We start from the raw sequence: 22572 nt of genomic DNA, 5'->3' as shown, positions 1-22572 counted from the left end.
TTTTGGTGTTCAGGTTCAAGAGATTGGGTTCAGATTCAGAGTTTAAGTGATCGGGTTCAGTTTCGGTTCAGGTTCATTGAGAATGATTGATATCTTTCGGGGACAGGGATCGGGATCAGATTCGGACCACCATTCCTGGTTTCAGACCATCCGGATCCCTAACCACTTTATTTTCAAGATAATATCCCTTTTTTCTAAGATTACGTATTTGCTACAAAAAAAATTTCTTAACTCACTCTGCGAGCCAATTTTTTCAATTTTTTCAATTTTTTTTAGCACACAGTCTCATAAAAATGTACACCCCCCCTTCCTCCGGAATTGTCCTCTCAAAAGTGTGTTTTCAACATTTAATCGTTTTTTTTTTACATATTTTTTTAGCGATGACAATGCTTTGGTACCCGCATAAATTGGAGTGGCCTCTTTAAATGTACATATTTTGATCTAAAAATCAGGTTTTTTCAAAAAAAAAAACAGAGCGGACAGTATTGAAAATTTAAAAAAAAAACACATCCAACTTGGAAGGGGTAAAAGTGAATTTTTGAAAATGTAGCATCAGAAAAATGAGGAGTTCTTTTCATATGAGTCGAACCTCAAACTACTGAATATGAATAAGTAGACCATCAACTCAGCCCACTCCTAAGCCTCAGCCTCCATCTCTGTTCTAGAGTGTTCTTACGATTTTTGAAAGAAGACACGAGGGGATTAAAATTAAACATGCGCTCATGGACCTCATAGTTCAAACCGAAGACGAAAAAGATCTTTCAAAATACCATTTCGAGTGGAAAATATGGCAGGGGTGTAAATTTTCATAGAGATGCTCCTCAAAAAGAGTTTCTAGTACACACAAAATACAGCTACTTGTTGCATTTCTAATGTCAATTGTATTCCTAGCACTTTTGGCATCTGTGACGTTTGTGAAAACCTTCAATTGCTTGTATAATATCCAAATATTCTTTCCTACCTCATCTCATTCAGCATCACTTCCGGTGCTTATTGTATTGTTTGCTAGAAGGGTACTCAGGTACAAAATGTTTACCAAATTAATGAAATTCTCATAGCTGCCTGAAAATACTAGAGGTCTAATTTGGCGTAGCAAAATTGTAAACATGATTCTGTATTTGTTGATGAAATATTTGTATACTACGTGAGATTCGATGCAGGACCATTCATTCTAACAATTCGTAGCTCTAGATTAAAATGCAGGTATGTCCAGTCATCTGGAAGAATTCCAATTCCTTTATTCCCCGTACGTATTCCGAATCCGGTGCTGATAAGTACCTAATCTCAAATGAAATCTCGTATCCATCTCCGCGGTAACTGGAACTTGTCACACACCCTATGCTTCTGTATTGAAACCACGATCGAAACCAGTACCTATGCTGCACCTTGCCAGTGCCAGCTTTGCTTATCGTTTTGGTTGGAAGAGCCAAAAAAAAAAAAAAAAACTTAGGTAAGTATCCTTAGCGCGACCGTGAAAAGAGACGAACGTGCTCGACATAATTAAACCGAGTCTGGAAAATTTAAAAATACCAGACTTAGAAATTACATTACAATGGTAAATTTTTCAAATGGTCGATATCGCGCACCTTATTAGCTTTTCATATCACGAGCCGCCTTTTATTATTTCCTAACATATGTTTAAATCTTTTAAACAGCTTATTCGTTCGCCATACGCCATCGTCGCCTGTACAAATAAAACCCAGGTAAGGTGAGGCTGCTGAAAAAAAAAAGGTACCTATACAATACGTTTTCCAAGAAATAACATTCAGGTAAACATTAGCTACCCTCCAGTTCATTGTGTTGTTAGTTCTTCTCGATTCTCATACCTGTTATCCATCCTGGTAATAGTGTTCGAGTCAATTGGTTAGGTTATATAAAAATCACCTCTCGTAGAAGGGATTTTTTTTTCAATGGACACGAAGTAAAAGTATTTCCCTTCTGAATGAGTCACATTTCAAGGTCGTGAGCTCGTAGGGATCCACGTATGATAAGGTTCGGTGTGTTTGCGTTCGATTGCTGAAATTCTTCTGTAGATATGTAGTGAGCAGTGTAACTGGAACCTTGGCACGATTGTACCGCGTTCGTTCCTTTCCTCTTGTTAGCCGAATTGTTACGCTTGATCGGAGTTTTTGTATTCATTCATGAATCTAGTAGTCGATCCGAGATCGACGAGATTGTGGTCGATTGATGAGAATAAAGTATATTAGCGGCGTGGTTTATCACCATCCGAACAAACACGTAGATACCTGCAGCTATTTGAGAATGAATCAGGGTAGTAGATAGGTAGTACCTATATCGTTGTGGGATGTGCTGATGAGAGATGATATTTCTCGATTTTTATCAGAATCATATGTTTTGAGATTGCTGATCATGAAAGTCCATTGAGATCATTTCGAGCACAGGGCTCTTATAGACGAACCTTTGAACACCCCCCCTCCCTCCTAATTGCACAAAACTCGGATTTTTGTACATAGCTATGAGAAAATTTCTCAATTGGTGAAATGGAGTGGTCACCTAGAGCAACAAAATTAAAATGCATCAACATTTTGAGAAAAAATTGCCATAATCAAAAATGATATCACTTTGAGAAATTTTTGGCTAAAAAACGAAAAAAAAAAAACAGAATTATTCGACAAGTTTTCCTCCATCAAGACATCCAGTCGGGAGGCCAGCATAAGGATCACTTGCACCCCCCTGACGATCCTCCGGGACAACTTTTTTCCAAAAGGGGGAGTCCTAAGGAATATTTCTAGCCCTTGTCCTCAAAAAAAAGGTAACCCTACTTACCAAATGGCGGCCATTTTGATTGACAGGTCAGCCGAAATCGCAGATTTTGCGTTCCAACATAAGACCAGCATGACATTCTTTAAACCGTACAAAGGTAGATCGAAAGAGCAGGCGAAAGTTCATCACCTGTCAAAATTTCAAGTGAGCTAAAGTGCCTTTTTCGATTTTTGGCGAATTTTTGAAAATCAAATTTAGGCTAAAAATGAGAGAAAAAAATCAAAATTTCACCAAATTAACCTAGAAAGCTGAAATTTGGAATATACCCTATTTTCGACCTGCCAAATCGATTGGAAACTGTTTCAAACCGTTTTGAGCAGTTCTGGGGCCTCCAGCAGATTTTTGAAACTTGAAATTCTCACAAAATTTCATCAAAGGGAGTTGAAAAACCGAAATTAATTCTGCAAACTAATTTCAATAAGCTATGAAGTCGACTGCAGGTGAATTTCAAGTCGTTTTGGATCCTCCAGCGATTTTTTGAAAATTACTGGAGCCTTCAGAAGATTTTTGAAAATCGAAATTCCCAGAAAATTTCATCAAATGGAGTTGGAAAGCCGAAATTAATTCTACAACTAATTTTAAGTCGTTTTGGAGCCTTCAACGATTTTTTGAAAATTACTGGAGCCTCCACTAGATTTTTGAAACTCGAAATTTCCCCCAAATTTCGTCAAATGGGGTTAGCAAGCCGAAATTTACTCTGCAAACTAATTTCAATATACCTACAATAATATGAAGTCGACTAAAGTCACTGGAGGCTCCAAAATTACTTGAACCCACCTGGAGTCATCTTCAGAGGGTGTTAAAATTGGAGTGTATAGTTAATTTCAGCTTTTCATCTCAATTTTGATGAAATTTTGAGGAAATTTCAAATTTCAAAAATTTACTGGAGGCTCCAGTAATTTTTAAAAAATTGCTGGAGGCTCTAAAACTACTTGAAATTTACCTGCAGACGACTTTCAGAGCATATTGAAATCAGTTTGCAGAATTAATTTCGGCTTTCCAATTCCATTGATGAAATTTTATGAGAATTTCAAGTTTCAAAAATCTGCTAGAGGCTCCAGAACTGCCCAAAATGCTTTGAAACAGTTTCCAATCGATTTGGCAGGTCGAAAATAGGATATATTCCAAATTTCAGCTTTCTAGGTTAATTTGGTGAAATTTTGATTTTTTTTCTCTCATTTTTAGCCTAAATTTGATTTTCAAAAATTCACCAAAAATCGAAAAAGGCACTTTAGCACTTGAAATTTTGACAGGTGATGAATTTTAGCCTGCTCTTTCGATATACCTTTGTATACGGTTCAAAAAATTTCATGCTGGTCCTATGTTGGAACACAAAATATGCGATTTCGGCTGACCTGTCAATCAAAATGGCCGCCATTTTGTAAGTAGGGTTACCTTTTTTTTGAGGACAAGGGCTGGAAATATTCCTTAGGACTCCCCCTTTAACTTTTAAGAAAAAAGTTGTCCCGGAGGATCGGCAGGGGGTGCAAGTGATCCTTATGCGGGCCCCCGACTAACCCTCCCCACCACAAAAAAATGAATAATGAAGATAATAACTGATATCATTTCGTGTTCAAAAAAAAGTTGAGAGAATCTTGAATTTCAACCCCACTACCCCCCCCCCATTCTTTCGTTCAAAAGATGAATTCTCAATTTGATCTGCTGGTGGCTTTATGAACTTCTTAAAATTAATTTTTTGTAATTTGGATCGCATTCAAATGATAACCGAACGTTTTTATTTTTAATTCGTTGTCTGTCACCATACTTTATTGCCTTTGTGACAAAACAGAGGTCTATACTTGGAAACAATTTCATTTTTCACACCGAATGATACAATTAAGCATTTTTTCCAATTCCAACATCGATCAATTATCGATGATAAATCACTTGTTTTAAAACTGAAACCAGAAACAAATTCCCATCGGTGCAACATCTCAGCCTTTAAACCGGTCTACATGAAGATACGCCAACACTCGATACTCCATTAACCACAAAATTCCAACAAAGCCTTCTTCTAATTACGCTAATCTTTCGTGCTCGGACTTGGTACATTCCAATGCCCTTAACAACTCAGTGTCCGGCGACACTTTACTGGTTTAATCCAACCAATGCAACCCGACACAGAATATCTATAAGAGAATATACTCGAGACTGGTACAGTTACATTTGAAAGACTTCGCAGAGTCTGGGTAGATAATCAGTATAAACACATAGCAATAATTAATCTCGTCTGCGCGAAGATAATTAAACAGCCTCTCAATTAAGACGACCTTTTGACAATGGCCTCGTAACGAAACCAAAATTAAAATATAAAATTAGCCAATCAGCGATCTGGCGCTGACACTGGCTGGTCGGCGCGAAAATACCGAGAAATTCCTCGAGAACGATGGCGCGATGCGCCGGCTACACTCGAGTCATACTGTCGATAGGCATAATATACGCGAATGCGATAATTAGTAGCGCCGCATAACCCTTTATATTCGAAGCTGAAGCAACACAAAAAAACGGAAGTTAGGCTAGTTAACTGTTTTATATCCGTGAATACTAAGTAGGAAGGTAACTCATCGCGGCGCAGGCTCGACTCAGCTCAGCACCGAGCTCCGAACATTGTGCGGTTACGAGTAAAGTATCTATCCTATCTTGCAGTTGAAACCTGCTCGTTACGCTTCCGCGATCACAAAAATATAATATTGTACCTTGAATCGATGAAAAGGAACAAAGAGAAACCAGTAACCAAAGTATCCGATGAACTAGACAGTATATATAAGAGAGAAAGATTAGGCGAGAAAGAGAGAAAGAGACTTGTCACAATACGTACATCGCCCCCTTCTGCAAGACATCGCTCTCTTTGCGGTTCCGAAATTCCATGCCGAGCCCATAGACACGGACAGATTTTTCTTTATCGCTTCTGTTTTATACGTGTGTACAAAAGATATCGCTCAAATTAATATTTAATTTATCTAAAATACATATTTTTCATCACTTTCCTCGTCCGCTCGTCCGCTCATACGTCTACGAATTCCATTGTAAAGATACAGAGAACGAGAGGAATGGGGGGAGGAAAAATAGCGTGGGCGGTCGGTATGTACATAAGGATACCATTTGTAATGAATGGTATGTACAAAGGGTTTGCACAGTATACGGTATGACTAGAATAGTATTATATCTAACGACTTCATTTAGGAATTTCGAATACGCGGATGAAACCCTTCTGTAAAGTCGTAACAGACACGCTGCAGCACAAAGCCGAATTTCAGCATCGGAAACTTTGTCAGAAGATTTCCAATTCCTCTAGCCCCAAGGGCTTCGTCCTAGCAATGGTCCTAGCTAACTGTATCATCCATCGACATTTTTATTCACACTTTCAGAGCTTCGCTCAAATGACATCCTCCAATGTGATTATTCGATGATGTCGAGGATGTTGAACTCTGCACCCAAAGTGCTTCACTCAAATCACCTCTTTCAACATTGGGTTATTCCCTTTTTTTAAATTGTGAAGAGCATCCGGCCTTTTAAAAAAACTTACGAAATTACCTAGTATTTTTGGGGAAAAAACCTGAGCCACTTCCCCTCTCCTGCCAGAATCCTATTCATCCAGGAACGTAAATTTTTCTCAATTTTTAGCGAATGTTTTAAAATTAAAAATGCTGCTCATACTTCAAATCAAAAATGCCTGAAGATATCTTTGAAATCTGATATTTTTTCAACTAAAATTGGAGAAGAAAACTATATAGGCACCTTTTGGCTTATTTCAACCTCCTCTGATTACTTTATAAGACGTTTTAAAGCCTCCTATAAATAATAACATAGGTGTTCTATCACTTTCTACGATAATCCGCCCAAAAAATAAGTATTCGACCTTAGCCTTGATATAACGACCAAGTTGTCTTATGCATTCTAATTCATCCGAGCTGCGTGCGGTCTGTCGTTGGAACCTTTTTTAAACGTCACGTATTGACCTTTCGGCAACGGAGTAAAAAAGAAAGAAAAAAAGGTTCTAAGGACACCTGGAATGGAGAAATACGAATAAAATTTCACGAAAAAAATTTTACGCTTTGGAATGCTCGTCGTGAATCAAACATTGTTCGAATGACATTTCTATTACAGTTAAAAAGATTAGCGGGATACCTACGGAGACTTTGAACTTTTTCTTTTCAGCCTTTTTTCTGTATTTTTTTCTCGGTTTTTCGTAGAACTGGGCTTATGTTTCGGTGGCGGTTAGAAAATTGAAAATTTTCCAGCATTTTTTTTTTCTAAGCTCCAGGGAGTTGTATGATACATACAGTAATGCTGCTTTCGAGGGTTTTATCTTTGTGCTTTGGAAAGATATGTATATAGAATAATTCGATTAATTCGATATCTAAGTTAGCAAAATTTTGGAAATTTTAGGCCTACGTGTGTACGAGTATAATTTTATGGTCTTTGCGGTTTTTGGCTGTTTTTCGAAGTAGGTCTCGGTATGAATTAAAATGAACAATTTTTTAAATAAAACCGTTCAAAAAACCACCTAAGTAGGTATATTTAGAATTCAGAGACATTTCTAATTTCTATAATTTACTAGGCACCCACAACGTAATTTCACAGTTTAATTCGTAAAAGAAACCGTACCTCCTACTAGGTAAACAAAGTCAAAAACGCCAAAAGTGAATTCTACATTGAAAATTTATTTTTAATTGTTGAGAATAGTTAAGTAGGTATCTAATTCGAAATTCGATATTTTTGAGATCTTTTAGATCAATTTTAACGAACTTTGAATCAAAAATATGTTCCAGTTCTAATGTAAGGGAATAACGGATTCAATTTGAGTCTGAAAAGTGGAATTTGAACTCAAATTTGAGTTTAAAAAGGTTCGAATTAATTTCTTGGAATTCTTTAATTTCGGTTCATATGAATTTTAACTTGAAGCAAAAATTAGATCTAATAGTCAAGATGAGTGAGTCCAATCCAATTGATCAGATGATTATCATTCATTTTACCTATTTGACTATATGCAAATCCCCCCTTTTTTTTAAATACTTATTGGGAATAACAAATATACAAGACCCATTTTCGCCACTTAACATGCCACAATCAATCATTTCACATTTGAATTCAAAAATAAGGAGCTAAGCAGATTGTTCCAAAACAAATTACCAACTAACTCCCCCCAATCCAACTGGATGCATCTTGGAATCAATCTGAACTGAATTTTTTCATGAAAAGCTCCAAAGTTGCCTCTGGATGGGAAATGTGGGTCCTCAAAGACAGGACATTTTCGAAAATGGCGTATTTTTTCGCGTTAGTTGCGAAATATTTGAGAAGAAAATATTTATTTCAAAACACGAATTCATTCAAAATTAATTAAGTGACTCACAAATTTTTAACCACTCAAATGAAAAATCACGACTTTTTCTAAAAATCCCTCCTCCTTGAAGATCGATATTTTCGCTCTTGAGACACTTCCCTGTAGGTAACTAAAAATTTTGCTGAGTAAATTTCAACTCGAAATGAAGGCAAAATTCCCCCGATATTTTTGTATTTGTTTCGCAATCGACGAATAATGTAATTTTCTGATCTTTTGGAGTAATTTGTAATGTTAATGTTAGGTATTATTTTTACTTTGAAAACACTAAGGAGTAACATACTGAAATAAGGGATCTTAGAGATTCTCAATTTTGATACAAGTTATTATACTTGAAAATTGTTTCTTGTGGTTTTTGGTATGCTGAGTTGGATGGCCCATTTTTTTTACTTCGTTGAAATTGCGAAAACGTGATTTTGACGTTTTTTCAAAGAGTATAAAATCTCAGGGTTTGACCCAAAGTAGCTCAATTATGAAAGTTACAGGAAAAATCAAATGAAAAATTATCGATCACTTGCTAGTGTGTTTCAAATGTAAATTATTCAATTTATTTGAAAAAATATGCATAAAATTTTTTTTATGGGTGCCTAAAGTGAGGGCTCTAAAAAAAAAACCGTTCAAAATTACGAATATAGAGTAAGCTTAATTAGACTTTTTCATCAAGATAATTGAACATTTTATACTTCAAAATGTAAAAATATCGAAATTACGAAAAATTGTAAAATTATATTTTGAGTACTAGCGAAAAATTTTATTGAGCTCAAAATTTGGTATTAGGACGAAGGTTTTTCGTATCTTTTTAGCGGGGTTCAAAGGGTGAGGTTCAAAATGGTGGTTCCAAAATTTTCCAAAAATCAACCCCCCTCAATTCCTGCCCCCAAGGGTGGAAAATAGAAAAATCACCTCGCATAACGTTTCTCGGGTTCAAACAGATATTTTATGCTAAATTTTTTTTTGAAAATATATTCAGTGGTTCCTAGTTCCTGAAATTCTTTTTTTTATTCACAACTTTGGGAACCCCCGGAGCCCAAAAAATGGTCATTTTGGGTCAACTAACCACGCATTCGTATTTGGGAGATTTATTACTACATTTTAAGAATGATTGAGTCGATAAGTGTTTGGGCTCAAAAAATGGCCTAATCGGGACTCCTCCTTTGAATTTGTTATTTTTTTGAATGCAAAGAAAAGTCATCTCATGTTAGTCGTGTTACGTATCATTTTCGATTTTTTCTTTTCAGAATTGAGAAGAATCGGAAGGACAAGATCAGTTTAATAAATCACTCAAACAAACTCGTTCTCATCAAAAGAATGTAGAAAACATGATTTTGATTTTCGAATAATTTTTTGATGTACCTACCAGGAGCTTGCAGGGCTCAAATCAAATTCCTAGAATCCTTTGAAAACTTGTAAAAATTATCAAGTACTTATGTACTTCACTTACTTAAGCAAACCAATGCCACTTTTATCAACAAATGAAAAAAGCTGGTCAAAAAGCCACCTCTGAGGTGTCACTCTCAAAATCGGCTCAAATGTGGATAAACTCGTTAAACAGGTCGAGTGTAATATACAACTCGATTTTTAACTGCCCAACTTCATATTCACGCCTTCTGGAGCAAATTCAAAATTCTAGAGAAATTGAAAAATCGCGCTGGAGGCTCCAGAATGGCTGGAAATGGTGAAATTTGGATTTGGGGGTTAGTTTTGGACAAAATACAGCGATTCGCGTGAATTTCAAAAATTTTCACACAAACGGGAAACTTTTGATTTTTTTGATTTTTTAATTTTGAAAAAAGATGGTCAAAAAGCCACTTTTGAGGTGTCACTCTCGAAATCGGCTCAAATGTGGATAAACTAGTTGAACAGGTCGAGTGTAATACACAACTCGATTTTTAGCTGCCCAACTTCATATTCACGCCTTCTGGAGCAAAATCAAAATTCTGGAGAAATTGAAAAATCGCGCTGAAGGCTCCAGAATGGCTGGAAATGGTGAAATTTGGATTTAGGTGATTAATATTAGTTTTGGGACTTATTTTGACAATTTTTATTGATCAAGTACGTACTTTTTTAAAAAAAGCATAAATCGCCAAAAACAGTCAATTTTGCATTTTCAAAAATTCGCCAAAAATCGAAAAATGAACTTGGGCAGCTGAAAATTTGGTTTTGGGGGTTTTAGACTATCTTCTTTCCAAAAATCGCGGTCCCGTTCAAATCGGAGTGTGACACCTCAAGAGGTTCCCTTGTTAGGTACAATCAATTGGCAAAATTGAAATTTTTTTCCACAGCAGTCGACAAATTTTCGGTCGACCACCCCTCCTCCCCTCCAATCAAAATCCTCATATACCTATAGCTTCTGCTTTGGAAATAGGGACCAACATGATATTTGCCTTGGGTCCACATCGGCTCTCGATGGCCCTGGCCCGCCAAAAGCTGGTAAATTAACAAGCAATAACTCAGATGATGCTCCAATTATAATCTCAGCACCTGTTTAGTAATTTATGACGAAATTTTTTGACTCAAATCATTATTCTACCAACTTTTTATTGAAATAATATCAGGAATAATTGAGAAAAATCACCCAAAATTTTCGAAATAATTTTTATTCGTTGTTCGTGAAGCTCTCAAGTTCCAGTAATCTGCAGTTTGATCCAGCATAATGGCAACAAATTCTAATTCACAAACACCCCTCCCTTTCCTCTCCGTCTCCATCTTCAAATTACACCCACAAAATTCCTTTTCCACGTGCTCTCGCTGCGCTTATGTTACCTATACAGTCAATCTAACCCTTTCAATATCACCCTCACTTCCTCCTCTTTTGTTTGCATCGTACAACAACATAGACGAGTGCTACTTAAGTACTTACGCAATAAACGGAACCTAGACTGACTGCGAGACACACAGCGAAAGAGCATAACATCGGATCGAAACGTTTTAATAAATCGTTACCCGCCTTCTAACATACTCGTATAAGACGTAAATCATGTACATAATTAGATGGAGCACTCGGCGGTCGTCTCAGGCACGCCCTAACAACCCTGTTTAATTACATCTTCATAATAATCATTTAACCGACAATGTCCGCGTCCTCTTCAGTCTTCATCATCATCGTCGTCGTCGTCGTCGTCATAAAATAACTATAAGACACAATCGCATTCGTATGTATAGGTGTACCTACTCGCACGCACACGAAGGCAATGCATAGTACATACGATGGTGGTGGCGATGGCGCTATCGATAATTCAATCTGTATATTATAACGTCTTCGTCGACCAAACAAAGACAAAGACCAGTTAATAAAATAATCGAAATTCTATACAACTCTTGAACGAAACGATCACACCCATACCTACATCACATCGAATCTACAGAATACAGAATACAGAATGTAGTATAGTATAGGTTCACACAGGCACACCACCCATGAAGGAAACTCATCGACCAGCACATGTTTTCAATTTTTCATTTTTCATCGTCACGATTAGGTATAGGAGAAAATAAAAAAGAATAGGAAACGGTTCGTCTAGCACATGCGGAAACTTCCGCAGAAAAATAATGATGAAAAAAACTTTCGCACTTGAACGTTACCAAGTCGCTCGACAGCTCGTGTATGATAAAAGATTTAACGGTTTTAACATCAAATGTCGAATCTTCTGTGTACCCCCGAACACCCCCCCCCCCACCCTTATAGTAATTCACACACCGATACGAAACGATTGTTTTATATACGCGAATCGACGTCTTTAACAAACGCTTTGTAAAGAATTCTCTCGCCTTTATGGAGGGCGATAAAAGCGAAATTTTTCTTAATTGAATTACCTATACAACAGACTGGTGGCTAGGGATGGCGATGGCGTACGTATAGCGTCGTAAAACCGTATTCCTTTGACGTGGGTTAGGTACTCGAGCATTTATTTTGAAAAAAAAAAAGTACAAAAGAGGTTTATAAAAATCAAAAGGAAATAAAGAGGAAGAAATTTTTCAAAGTAACTTACTCTGACGTTGAGCCAGGATGCTGTAATCGAGCACACTGACTATAGGTACTTGGAAAAAGGCAACTAACTACACTATTATAAGTTTAATTAACAAATTGCCTCGAGAAAATTCAACTCTGTTGTGAAACCGAGGCGAACTTTAATGTCCGAAATGTCGACGAACCTACACAAAAACTGCAGGATACGAAATCAAAGCAAAAGTACACGTATATCTAACAGAAGTACACAAACCGAACCAGATATTTTACCGACAAAGCGGTAACATTTTGAAATTATCTTATATTTCCAAATATGAGAATTTCACCAAACGTAGGTCTAGGTCGGTCTACCTACTCAGGTTTTTTTATCCACGTTAATAAAAATGAAAAAGAAATTTCCTATCAGATCGGTTCGTATGGCATCAAAAATGTAGAAATTTTTCCATTTCTGTAACGTCGACTCGTATCAATCAAATTTTTTCTTCTAATAAAAATTCTCGTTTGCTAAGCCTCGTTTTATGACCAGACATCTAAAAAATTTCTATACGGGATTGTTACGAATTTACAGCAAAAAATGAAAGTACCTGCTTTGATCGTATAGGACAATTTTTCAAATTGGATTTCTCACTAAACGATGCCATAAGAAGTAAACTTCTGCATATTTTTGAAAAATAAGTGAGTTGAGTAACTATGTAAAAAAAATCGAACTATTTAACTAGACAAAATTTCATTTAATATGAATCTAAAATTTTTTTTTTAATAGATTCTGCAGGGACTCAAGAAGTTAGAAAAAATAGGAAACAAAGCGAAATGTTTCGAAAATTTTCAAATCACTAATGGGCATTGTTTTCAGATTTCATAATTTTCAATTGAATTTTTTTTTTCAATTTTTTTATACTGAGCGTGTATAAATTACCAGGATTTTTACGCCCTGTTTCCAGGGGTTGGTCTAGATTTGGTTCGATAGATTGATTTCTTTGATGAATCTCAGAATGTTTTCGATCTGTTTGATATTGTCAGGAATTGTATGTAGAGTTCAGGTCTGAAATGTTTGATGATTAAGTAACGTTTTGTTGGGAGGATGGGACAGTAAAATAAAATAAAATTTTTCAGAAACGTAGAACCTGATTTTGATTAAATAAATTTTACGAAAGAAAATAATGATAGGATTAATTTTCAAGTATTTTTATTTCATCACTTTTTTTGTGATTCAATAACTGAAGATTCCAAGATCTTTGTTTCAAAACTACAGTCAAATTTCATATTTTTGGAGCCAACCTTCGTCATTTCTTAAAATTAAAAAAAAAATTGATTGCATTAAACTCAGATCAAATATGATCATGACGAATTCGGTCAACTATTGAAATTTCTTGTATTAAAATAAGAATTCCTCAAAGAAAACCAATAAAATTAAAACACTTGATTTTAAACAAAAAAAAAAAAAAAAATGAAAAATTTCAATCTTTAATAGGAAAATGTTTGTTGATATTTAAAATTTTTTTTAAGTCATACTTGACTAATTTTCTATATAAATCAATCATTTTTTCAATACTTTCAATTTTTTTTTAAATTACTTTTTTTATTTTTGTATTTTTACAAAATTTCAAGCGCAAATAATGAATTATACTAAACTACGTAATGAAAATTGCCTCAATTTCTTAACATTTCAATTTCAATTATCATTAATAATTTGAATGGAAGACTTTTTAAATATGTAATATTTCAATTTCTTCAATTAACAACAAAAAATTTCAACACGAATACCTAATTTGTTTTCAATTTAGTGAAAATAACAAAATTTGTGAACACTTTTCACTTTAACATCAGAACGGATTTTTCTCTGCTCTGCCTTCACCTTCCTTTTTAAACCTCGAGCAGTCGCATGCTATTTTTGGCGCACCCTGGTCAAAAGTACCGAAATTATGATTTTAAATATTTTCCAGCGCACCCTGGTCGAAAGTTCCGAAATCGATCTTTTCCGGCGCACCCTGGTCAAAAGTACCGAAATCAATTTTCTCGGTTTACCTAGGTCTAAAATACCAAAATCAATTTTTTTTTTGACCTATCCGAGTGGATAGTGTCTAAATGCTTACTGAAATCAAATTCAAGTTCAATTTGTGAAATGCAACTTGAATTTATTAATTTACAATTTTTCGGTACTTTTGACCAGGGTGCGCCAGAAAGCGTTCAAAATCGGCATGTCGGTACTTTCGACCAGGGTGCGCCGGAAAATGTTTGAAATCGGACTCAATTCATATCAATTCATAATGTATTCGGTACTTTTGACCAGGGTGCGCCGGAAATCCCTTTGCGGAACTTTTGACCAACTTGCGCCTATAGTAGGGTTAATCCCTCATGAAAAACTTGGTTGAAAAAGAGAGCGGGGGGGGGGTCTGCTTGATTATAGAACAACTTTCAATGTCAAACAGGTAGGTGCTTAAAAGAAAATTTGTTCGATTACTGTCTAAAAAGGAAAGAAGAGAAGCAATGAGGCGAAAGATTTCAAAGAAAAAGGAAGGAAAAAGAGGGAAATGAAAATTTCAATCTAATAATTGTCTACTGACGATTAAAAATTTACCAAAAAGTAAAACGCATTAGCCGAAACAGAAGATGAGGAAAGGTGTGTACGAAAATTTAAATTTCAAGAAGTCTAAAATGCCTTAAGGAAGGAAAAGAAGCATTTCTAATTGATAATTCTACTCCTAAAAACTTAAAGAACGAAAAGTTCAATCAGCCATAACAAAATTTTTTCAAGAAGCGATGAAGTGATGAGAGAAAAAAATTGAATGGAGAAGTTTTGAAGTAAATTTTTTTTTAAATGCTTTCAGGAAGGCAGTAGAAGAATATAAGAAAAAAATACCGAGTGACAGTTCAAACACATGGAAATTTTCCATCAGAAGGGAGAGGAGAAGGAGGAAGGAGAAAATTTCGAATAAAAATTTCAGCTTCAATAAGCTTTAAATGAGAAAGAAAGGCAGGAGAAGAGAAAAAGGGTGACTCGAGTGTCGAACAAAGGTTGAAATTTTACGACGCAGCAATGAAAAAAATTTCTACTCGTACATAAGAAGAAACAAGAGGGGAGGATAGAGGGTACATTGAAAAAAAAATTTACTCTTGTTGACTCTAAAAGTCTAAACAAAGCTTATACGTATAATAATTGGGATTCTGTAACAGATGAATGCGAGAAGGAGAAAAACATGAGGATAAAATTCAAACAAATGGAATTGATTGAACCTAAGTAAAAAAAATTTCGAAACATCAAAACTAAAGACAGATAACTGAGCACCTTAGCTGGAAGGGAGAGAGGATAGTACCTACCTATTCGAAAAAATTCCCAACTGTTGACGAAATAAACTTTGAAACGAAACTAATTTATTAAAAAATAAATACAAAAGGAAAAGTTGATTCCATTTTAATAAAATATTGAAGAGAAACTCTGGCAAACGATATGAAAAAATACACGAGATACTATGATACATCCCTATACTTAGTGTTGAGACAAAGCTCTAGGCGTAAAAAAGATTTCCATTTTTTTCTTTGTTATTAAGCACAAAGAGTCATCTTGTTAAATCAAACCTCTTCTGAGATGTCATTTTCAAAAGCAGAAGGCACAAAAAAATTCTTAAAATGGTATTTCTTTGAGAGATTATTATAATAGAGACATGGAAATATTTTTTCAACTGAAAAAAAATACAACTTCGATGTTACTTTTAAAAAAATACCAAAGTTCGGGTACCTAATAATTTTTACATTTTATACGCAACGAAAATTTTCTCATCTTGGAGAGCTAAAGTTTCGCAGGTAGGTAAATTAGAAAAATTCGGCAATTTTTTTCCAATGGAGAATAGATACCTACATTACCGTAGGGAAAACTGACTAAATTTTGTTAGAAAGTTGAAGAAAATTCTATTTTCAAAATAACCAATCTCGGTTGGGTCACTAACTTTAAAGACGAAGCGTTTCACGTTTCAGAAATAAATTTTCACTCGGTGCGTTTATGTTTGGTCAATTTTAAAAAGGGAAGTTGGCCTTTGCTTGTAATTTTATTACGATGAACTTTGATTAAATTTTTCCAGAGGGATTTTTTTTCGTGAAAATTGCTCAAAACATGGCCAGCCGCCAAGGACTCACGCGCATGTCACAACATGTTGTAAACTTGATTTTAAAAAACATAAAAGATAAGAAGTACCTAACCAGTTGGGATTAATTGATAATAAAAAGTTACTCACTGTAAGGGATGACCGTCGTCCATATGAAGATAACAAAAAACACGTCCATCGAAGCCATAATTAATAAACAAACCGATTAATAAATATAACAGCATTAAAAAAAATCACACTCGATCAAAAAACCATACGAAAAACACGATGACGGAACATTTTACAGAAAAAACACCGTGCATCCGAAACCATATTTAACGACGATATAACGACTGAGCGAGTCACCTGATTCGGTTGATTTACACAAACCGGCTACGTGCTGTGAACCCACAAAACCCGATGATGGGGGAGTAAAGACCGCGCATTATTGTAAATAGAGCACTACAGGAAGCTTGAAAAAGATGCACGAACGTTGCCAAACGTGTATTTTTCAACTTATGACAAAATTTTTTTCAATTTGATACAAAATAATAACTTACGGTTACGATCCGATGGTAATGGTTGGTACGTACTACGTACCTATGATCAAAATACCTAGGTAGGTATACTTATGTGGAAATTTCAGCATAACGCGAGTAATTTAGAGTTTGAACACGCAGCCCTCATGTGGTAAAAATGTCAGGTGTTATGTCATTTAGATGGGTTTACGAACAATAAACCTGCTACAGTTGCATTTTTATTTCGTGTTATAAATATGGTTCGGCTCATCTTTTTTTATATCGTAAAAGAGGGTACATTGAACGCAGACAATACCTGAAATTAGTTGCAAACGTCGGTCTCGGTAGCACAGCTTGGTAGTAGGTGTTTTCATCAATTACTTCTTAAATGGTGTGTAAAATTCGACCGCGGGATCTGGTAATGCACCTGTCATCATCAATTTGAATTGTGGGTGCAATGTAAGCTCTACTTTCATTTTCAAATGCTACATTGGTGTTTCAAACACTGAAGGATCATCGTTGTTGAAAGTCGAAACGGAAGACAAAAATAGTAAGGGATGTTGGATGTCCTCAAAAAACGAGAAATTCATTCATAAATTTAAACATCGAAACTGATCTTCAAGTACAAAATATGTAATACTATAAAAATGATTTCACCCCATCCATTTTAATAGCAATGAACTGATAACACTTTCAATCATAATAACAGATAAAAATAATTCAATTGATCGACATTTAAAAAAAAATAAAAAAATAAAAAAATCATTGACTTATTTCTTTACGAATTAACCTAATGAAAAACCCTCGTAACCGAATTAACAAGAGGAAAAAAACAGTAATATTAAGTCGTTGTCATCATCTTCAAGTTCAAGTAGCACGTGGTGGTAAAATATTTATTATTTTTAATACCTGTTTAATGGTAAAAGGGTTTAAATTTAATTACCAACATGTTTCTCAGACGAGCACGTTCTGATAGAAAAATATATTATGATATGATACTCGCTAATAGCCACGACCTTATACATAGGTATACGACAGTTGTTCGTTGTACAGTGAACTTATCCGAATGCTGTTATTTTTATAGGTAAACCATGACAACTGCTGCAGCGATAAATTCGATTTCTATCATTTGCTGTGCATCTTTACTAGCTGAAAAAAACATCAATTTTATAGTTCGCCATAAAATGAATTTTAATTGGTTAGTTACTGAAGTAGGTTCTATCGTCATTGAGGTGAGTGCAATATTATACAGAATAGAAGCGCAGAAGAAATGATTTTTTTTTTGTTTTTTAGTGATGCGAGTCATCCAAATTTTCAATTTAAATTTAAATGTAATAGGTACGCATCAAGGTGAAAAATCGTCAAGTTTTTTTTTATTTCAATTTTATTATTTTTTGCGACCATAAGAAAAAAATTTTATTGCATAAAAAATATTATTAGAAAAGTAAAATGCATGTTTTCCAAGTCATTGCTATGACGTTCTTATTATGAAAATTATTTAATGTTTCGCAGATTTGGATGATTTTTGATCATTGATAAGTAGCACTTTCACTTTTCAAGTTTTCAGTAATACTAACTACTTTTCAGTAGAAATAATTTTACTTATGGATTGTTTTGAGTTAATACATTTTTCATTATTTGTAAATAAATCATCATCGATACCTATCTAGAATATTTTTTATTTTTAAATCATTTTGAACAGTTACCTATGCAGCAAATTAAATTTCGTTTCAAGTACCTATGCGGCTTGCCCACCAGGCCACCATTTCTACTGGTGAAATATCTAGAAATATTTCATCAAAACTTCTGATCCTTGGTCCTTGGCTTTGATTGATCATTGATCCCAGCATCTATTGGTTAGTTGAGTTGCATATCATAATTTTGCAGGAGCTTTTGAAACTGAAACTATACTTGAAAATACCTCGTTTTCCGAACATAACCGGGTATTCACCTTCGGGCATTTCCGCTTTTCTTGATATAAGTTCCACATTGCTTCGATAGAAGCGCTACATGAAAAATTATCTGAAAATAGGTCGATTCTTTTCATTTTCCTCTCTTTCAAGTTGAATTTATCATCTTTATAATTAAGTTTTGTACTTCTTATGATTTTTCGATCATATTTTCAATAAAAATTCTCCAGATATTCCACAAATCGTCGCTTTTTCTCTAAAAATCAGAAATCTCCATTAAAAAGATGATAGGTAACAAGCAGCGCATCATCAATCCTCCGCCAGACATTTGGCAACGCAGCTTTCACAATCATCTTGTTTTGTACACTCTTTTGTAATTTTGTTTTCGAAACACTTTCTGAAATTTTTGAGATTTTCTATCTGCGTGTGCGTGTTTTTTGGCGGATTGATAATTATTGTATTAAAAGCTTCTTTACTATATTATGGCGAATTTGGATGATTTTTTCAAGAAGAAGGACGGTAAAAAAACCAAGGGTAAGAAGTTCGCAGTCAATAACCCTCTGTCGTTGAGTGCAAGCGATAAAGATAAAAATGGAAAAGTAAAACAAGAAAAGCCCACGTCATTTGTGAATCAGGCTCTCTTAGAAAACGCTAACGACTTATTTTCTAGTCAAGTGAGTACTTATTCATTATATCAATCATTTTACCGTACTTTGTTGTAATCTAAAAACATGCGCCGTCAATTTTTAGTTCACCTCCTTGATGATTTAATCAGGTGATAAAATTAGGCGTAGTTGTTGAGTAATAAAACTAATAACATTTTTCTCACGTAGACTACTGACGAATGGAAAGACTTTGTCGAAGAGAAGAAAGATTACACCGGTTTGAAGATTCAGAACTTACAACTCAACGATGACGATGAAGAGAAAGCTAACATAAAGGAACAAGAATCGGAAGAAGAGACGGAAGTCGATGACAATGGGCAAACTGTTGTTAAAAAGAAACAACCTTCCGGCCCATGGAAAGTTATTCAAGAACAAAAGAAAGAAGAAGTTAAAGGTAATTTTACTCAAATTCAGTTTCAATTCTGGTATCGTTGAATCTCCCGTAGACTAACATGTCGAATATGTTACAGAAAAAGTTGAAGAAAAGCCAGCGCCTCCTCCACCGGCACCTGTGGTGAAACAAGCTTATATTCCGCCGGGTAGAAGAAACGAAGGATTTGATAGAAATCCGTCCAGTTCTGCCAGTACGTATAAATTTACACGTGTATTTTATATTTTGTAACCAACGTGATAAATGTGGCGTTGATTTTTCTAGGTAAGAAAGCAGATTTACCTGCTAAAGAAGCCTTTCCTACTTTGGGATCAACTGTACCAAATAATCCTGCCAATCAAAGCAGAAAGTAATTATTTTTTCATTACTCTGTAGTAATATTAAATATTCGTCCATTTAATGTATTGTGATTTTGTTTTCCTAGACCTAAAACGACCGCGAAGTAAAACTGAAGTTCAAGAAAAATACCATCGTAGATCGCTGTAACGCTAAGTTCAAGTCGTGAAATATTGTCGATTTTCTATAGCCTTCGTTTTTGTCGTAGATGTATTCAATCCTCGTGTCTGTTTTGAATTTGCTCTTTACATGTAAGCGATTACGGTCAAAAATCGATGCATTTTTTTCGTTCTTCCGTTTTGAAAATTATTTCCAATCACGAAAAACGTATTGTTATAAAAAAAAAATCGTTTAATCTAGTAATTTGTAAATTATTATTTGTACTATAAATTGGTAATTCTATCAAAAATGTACTCATTAGAGTAATACTACGGACCTTTTTTTAAATGTAAACCTTTTTGTATCGTCAATTTAAATTTATATGGTAGAATTAATTAAATTTAGGCAAATGTCGTTGTCAATTTTTTATTTTGATTTTGTACGTGTAAATTCTTGTTGACCATTTTTCCTCCCTCTCGAGTATTAATTAAGCGGTATACCTAATATTGTTTTTTTAAAATATGAAGTAAGCATGTTTTGAGCTTTTTCAATAATTCGAGATCATTTTTCAAACTTTTTTTCTTAATGAATATAGTCCCGGTTTTCTCTCTTCTTTTTTTTTTGTTTAGTGTAAGATCAAAGCCTCCTTTTTGTTGTGTACAAGATTCCTTTTTTCTTTTTTTCATTTTTGTGTAAAGTTAGAACATATCTTTTGTTGCTTATGAAACATTTCTAATCATGTCGACAAATTAAAACCATACCACTGCTGTCGGCTTCTATTATTTTCAGAGTCTCGCTTTGTTGACATGTGCGAAGTGTAATTTGCTCGGTTCGAGTAATCCGTGTCGACTAATGTACAAGTTAACTAACGTTAGTCTTTCATTTTATACGTTTTTTTTTAGTTCTATTTTATGTTGATTTTTTTAAAAGTATTCTGCGGCTTAATTTTGCACTGTGTGTAGATATTTGGGATATTGTTCATTATTTCCTATGTATTGTTCGCTACAACTACCGTTATATTTTTGTATGCGCTTCGGTTGATTGAAGTACGTTTTTTTAATTACTTATTGTTATATCGAAAACGCGTAAGATTTTCTTGTGATTAAAAATTGTTTGTATTTGTGAAATTGAATATGTTTTCAATTGTGTTCTTATAGTATATTCGATCATATTGCGACGTCGAGTTATAGGAATAAAGTTTTCAAAATTCGAGAACAATTTCGTTCGCAACTATTCGCATTAGTAAATTATATTCTAGTTCAGTTGTATTCGTTAAAGAACGTTTACAAAGTCGCAACCGAATCAATACTCAGTGGTTTTTCAGCTTACAAAATCATCATTATTTCCATTAACGAAGTTGATTTTGACGACGACGCTGTTAAACTACATATGTACATGAATTGGCAATTGGTTGTAATTTACATAAGTTGAATTATCGCAGTTATTCCATAAAATAAATTCTGAAAGTTGAACTTTTTTAGGGTACAGACGACGTCGTACCTCGTACATCATAATTTTGACGTTTTCTTCACTTCATAACCTCAATACGGAAAGGTCATCGAAATCTACTTTGGTATAATGTTTTAGACTAGGGTCTCTTTAACTTCTTTTACGTGATGTACGTCTCTACAGTTTCGCATGTAATTATGACCTGAAATATTAAACTCATCGATATCGTAGTTTGAGGAGGAATTTCTTCGTTTTATTATTGATGTGGAGGATATCTTACGTTCACTTAGAATACTATCGAAGTTAACCAAGCTCTTTCGTGAATTATATCTTTAATGGAAATCCTTACTTTGGCTGAAAGTCCGCAAATATCAAAAACCTCTCTAGGACGATCGCTGATTTTGCTTTAGAATTTCAATAATTTATACCTTTAGAGATGATAGATAAAAGGAGCGTTCGTGTTGAGGAAAAAAATAAACAGAAGATTGAAGTTTTGATCGTGGAAACATTTTGCAAAGCGAGGAAATGATTCCGTCAAAATGTGTATGAGTCGATCTATAGAATACAAAACACAACTACAAAACTGATGTCTCATTTGAGTTATTAATTGCAGCGATTTTATTGCGAATGTTTCATTTTCAATGACAGGTTAAAAGCCCATCATACCCGTTACACAAAACCCTTACTTCCGTTGTATTTCACTTCCGCTGTGGGTTTCCCCTAAATGCGAATGGAGCGTTGATTCGGCCATCATTTAACTTTCATAACGTAAAGCTCGAGTTTAAAAAATGATGCTGAATTCCGCTTTAAGGTGAATCGAAAGTTAGAAAAATTGGCTGTGTGTTTTGAAGTAGGTACTTATTTAGGTAAAGTAAATGTGTCAGTATCTGGGCAGTTGATATTTACTCGATAGATGATTGAATGCAAGATATAATCTTGGTAAATAAGAATTTGACTAATTCTGAAGTGAAAAAAAAAATCATCCTTACCTCCCTCGCTGAAATTATTGCTGTAAAAAAAAGAAAAAAAATAG

At 34.5% G+C, this 22572-nt stretch overlaps 2 protein-coding genes across 2 annotated transcripts in view; one reads left to right on the top strand and one right to left on the bottom strand.

The window, feature by feature from the left end:
• LOC135843266 (uncharacterized) overlaps positions 1 to 16579 on the bottom strand; it is a 39476-nt gene extending 22897 nt beyond the window's left edge. The window contains exon 1 of the mRNA XM_065361085.1: positions 16322 to 16579. Coding sequence (XP_065217157.1) covers positions 16322 to 16379 — 58 coding nt within the window. The 5' untranslated portion in view covers positions 16380 to 16579. The remainder of the gene's footprint in view (positions 1 to 16321) is intronic.
• A 2408-nt stretch (positions 16580 to 18987) lies between these two features.
• Positions 18988 to 21217, top strand: LOC135845957 (protein CDV3 homolog). The gene is made up of 5 exons (XM_065364858.1): positions 18988 to 19273; positions 19433 to 19658; positions 19735 to 19848; positions 19920 to 20004; positions 20080 to 21217. Exons 1-5 carry the CDS (start codon positions 19082 to 19084, stop codon positions 20099 to 20101), a joined length of 639 nt encoding a protein of 212 aa, XP_065220930.1. The 5' UTR covers positions 18988 to 19081; the 3' UTR covers positions 20102 to 21217.
• The last annotated feature ends 1355 nt before the right edge of the window (positions 21218 to 22572 follow it).

This window comes from Planococcus citri, chromosome 4 (genome assembly GCF_950023065.1).
Source record: "Planococcus citri chromosome 4, ihPlaCitr1.1, whole genome shotgun sequence".
Lineage (NCBI taxonomy): Eukaryota > Metazoa > Arthropoda > Insecta > Hemiptera > Pseudococcidae > Planococcus > Planococcus citri.
This window is presented reverse-complemented; position numbering and strand designations above follow the sequence as displayed.

Coding starts and splice junctions, on each gene's coding strand:
- LOC135845957 (XM_065364858.1), top strand. CDS start 19,082: ATGGCGAATTTGGATGATTTTTTCAAGAAGAAGGACGGTAAAAAAACC. Junction 19,849..19,919: donor AAATCCGTCCAGTTCTGCCA/GTACGTATAAAT, acceptor TGATTTTTCTAG/GTAAGAAAGCAGATTTACCT. Junction 20,005..20,079: donor CCTGCCAATCAAAGCAGAAA/GTAATTATTTTT, acceptor TTGTTTTCCTAG/ACCTAAAACGACCGCGAAGT.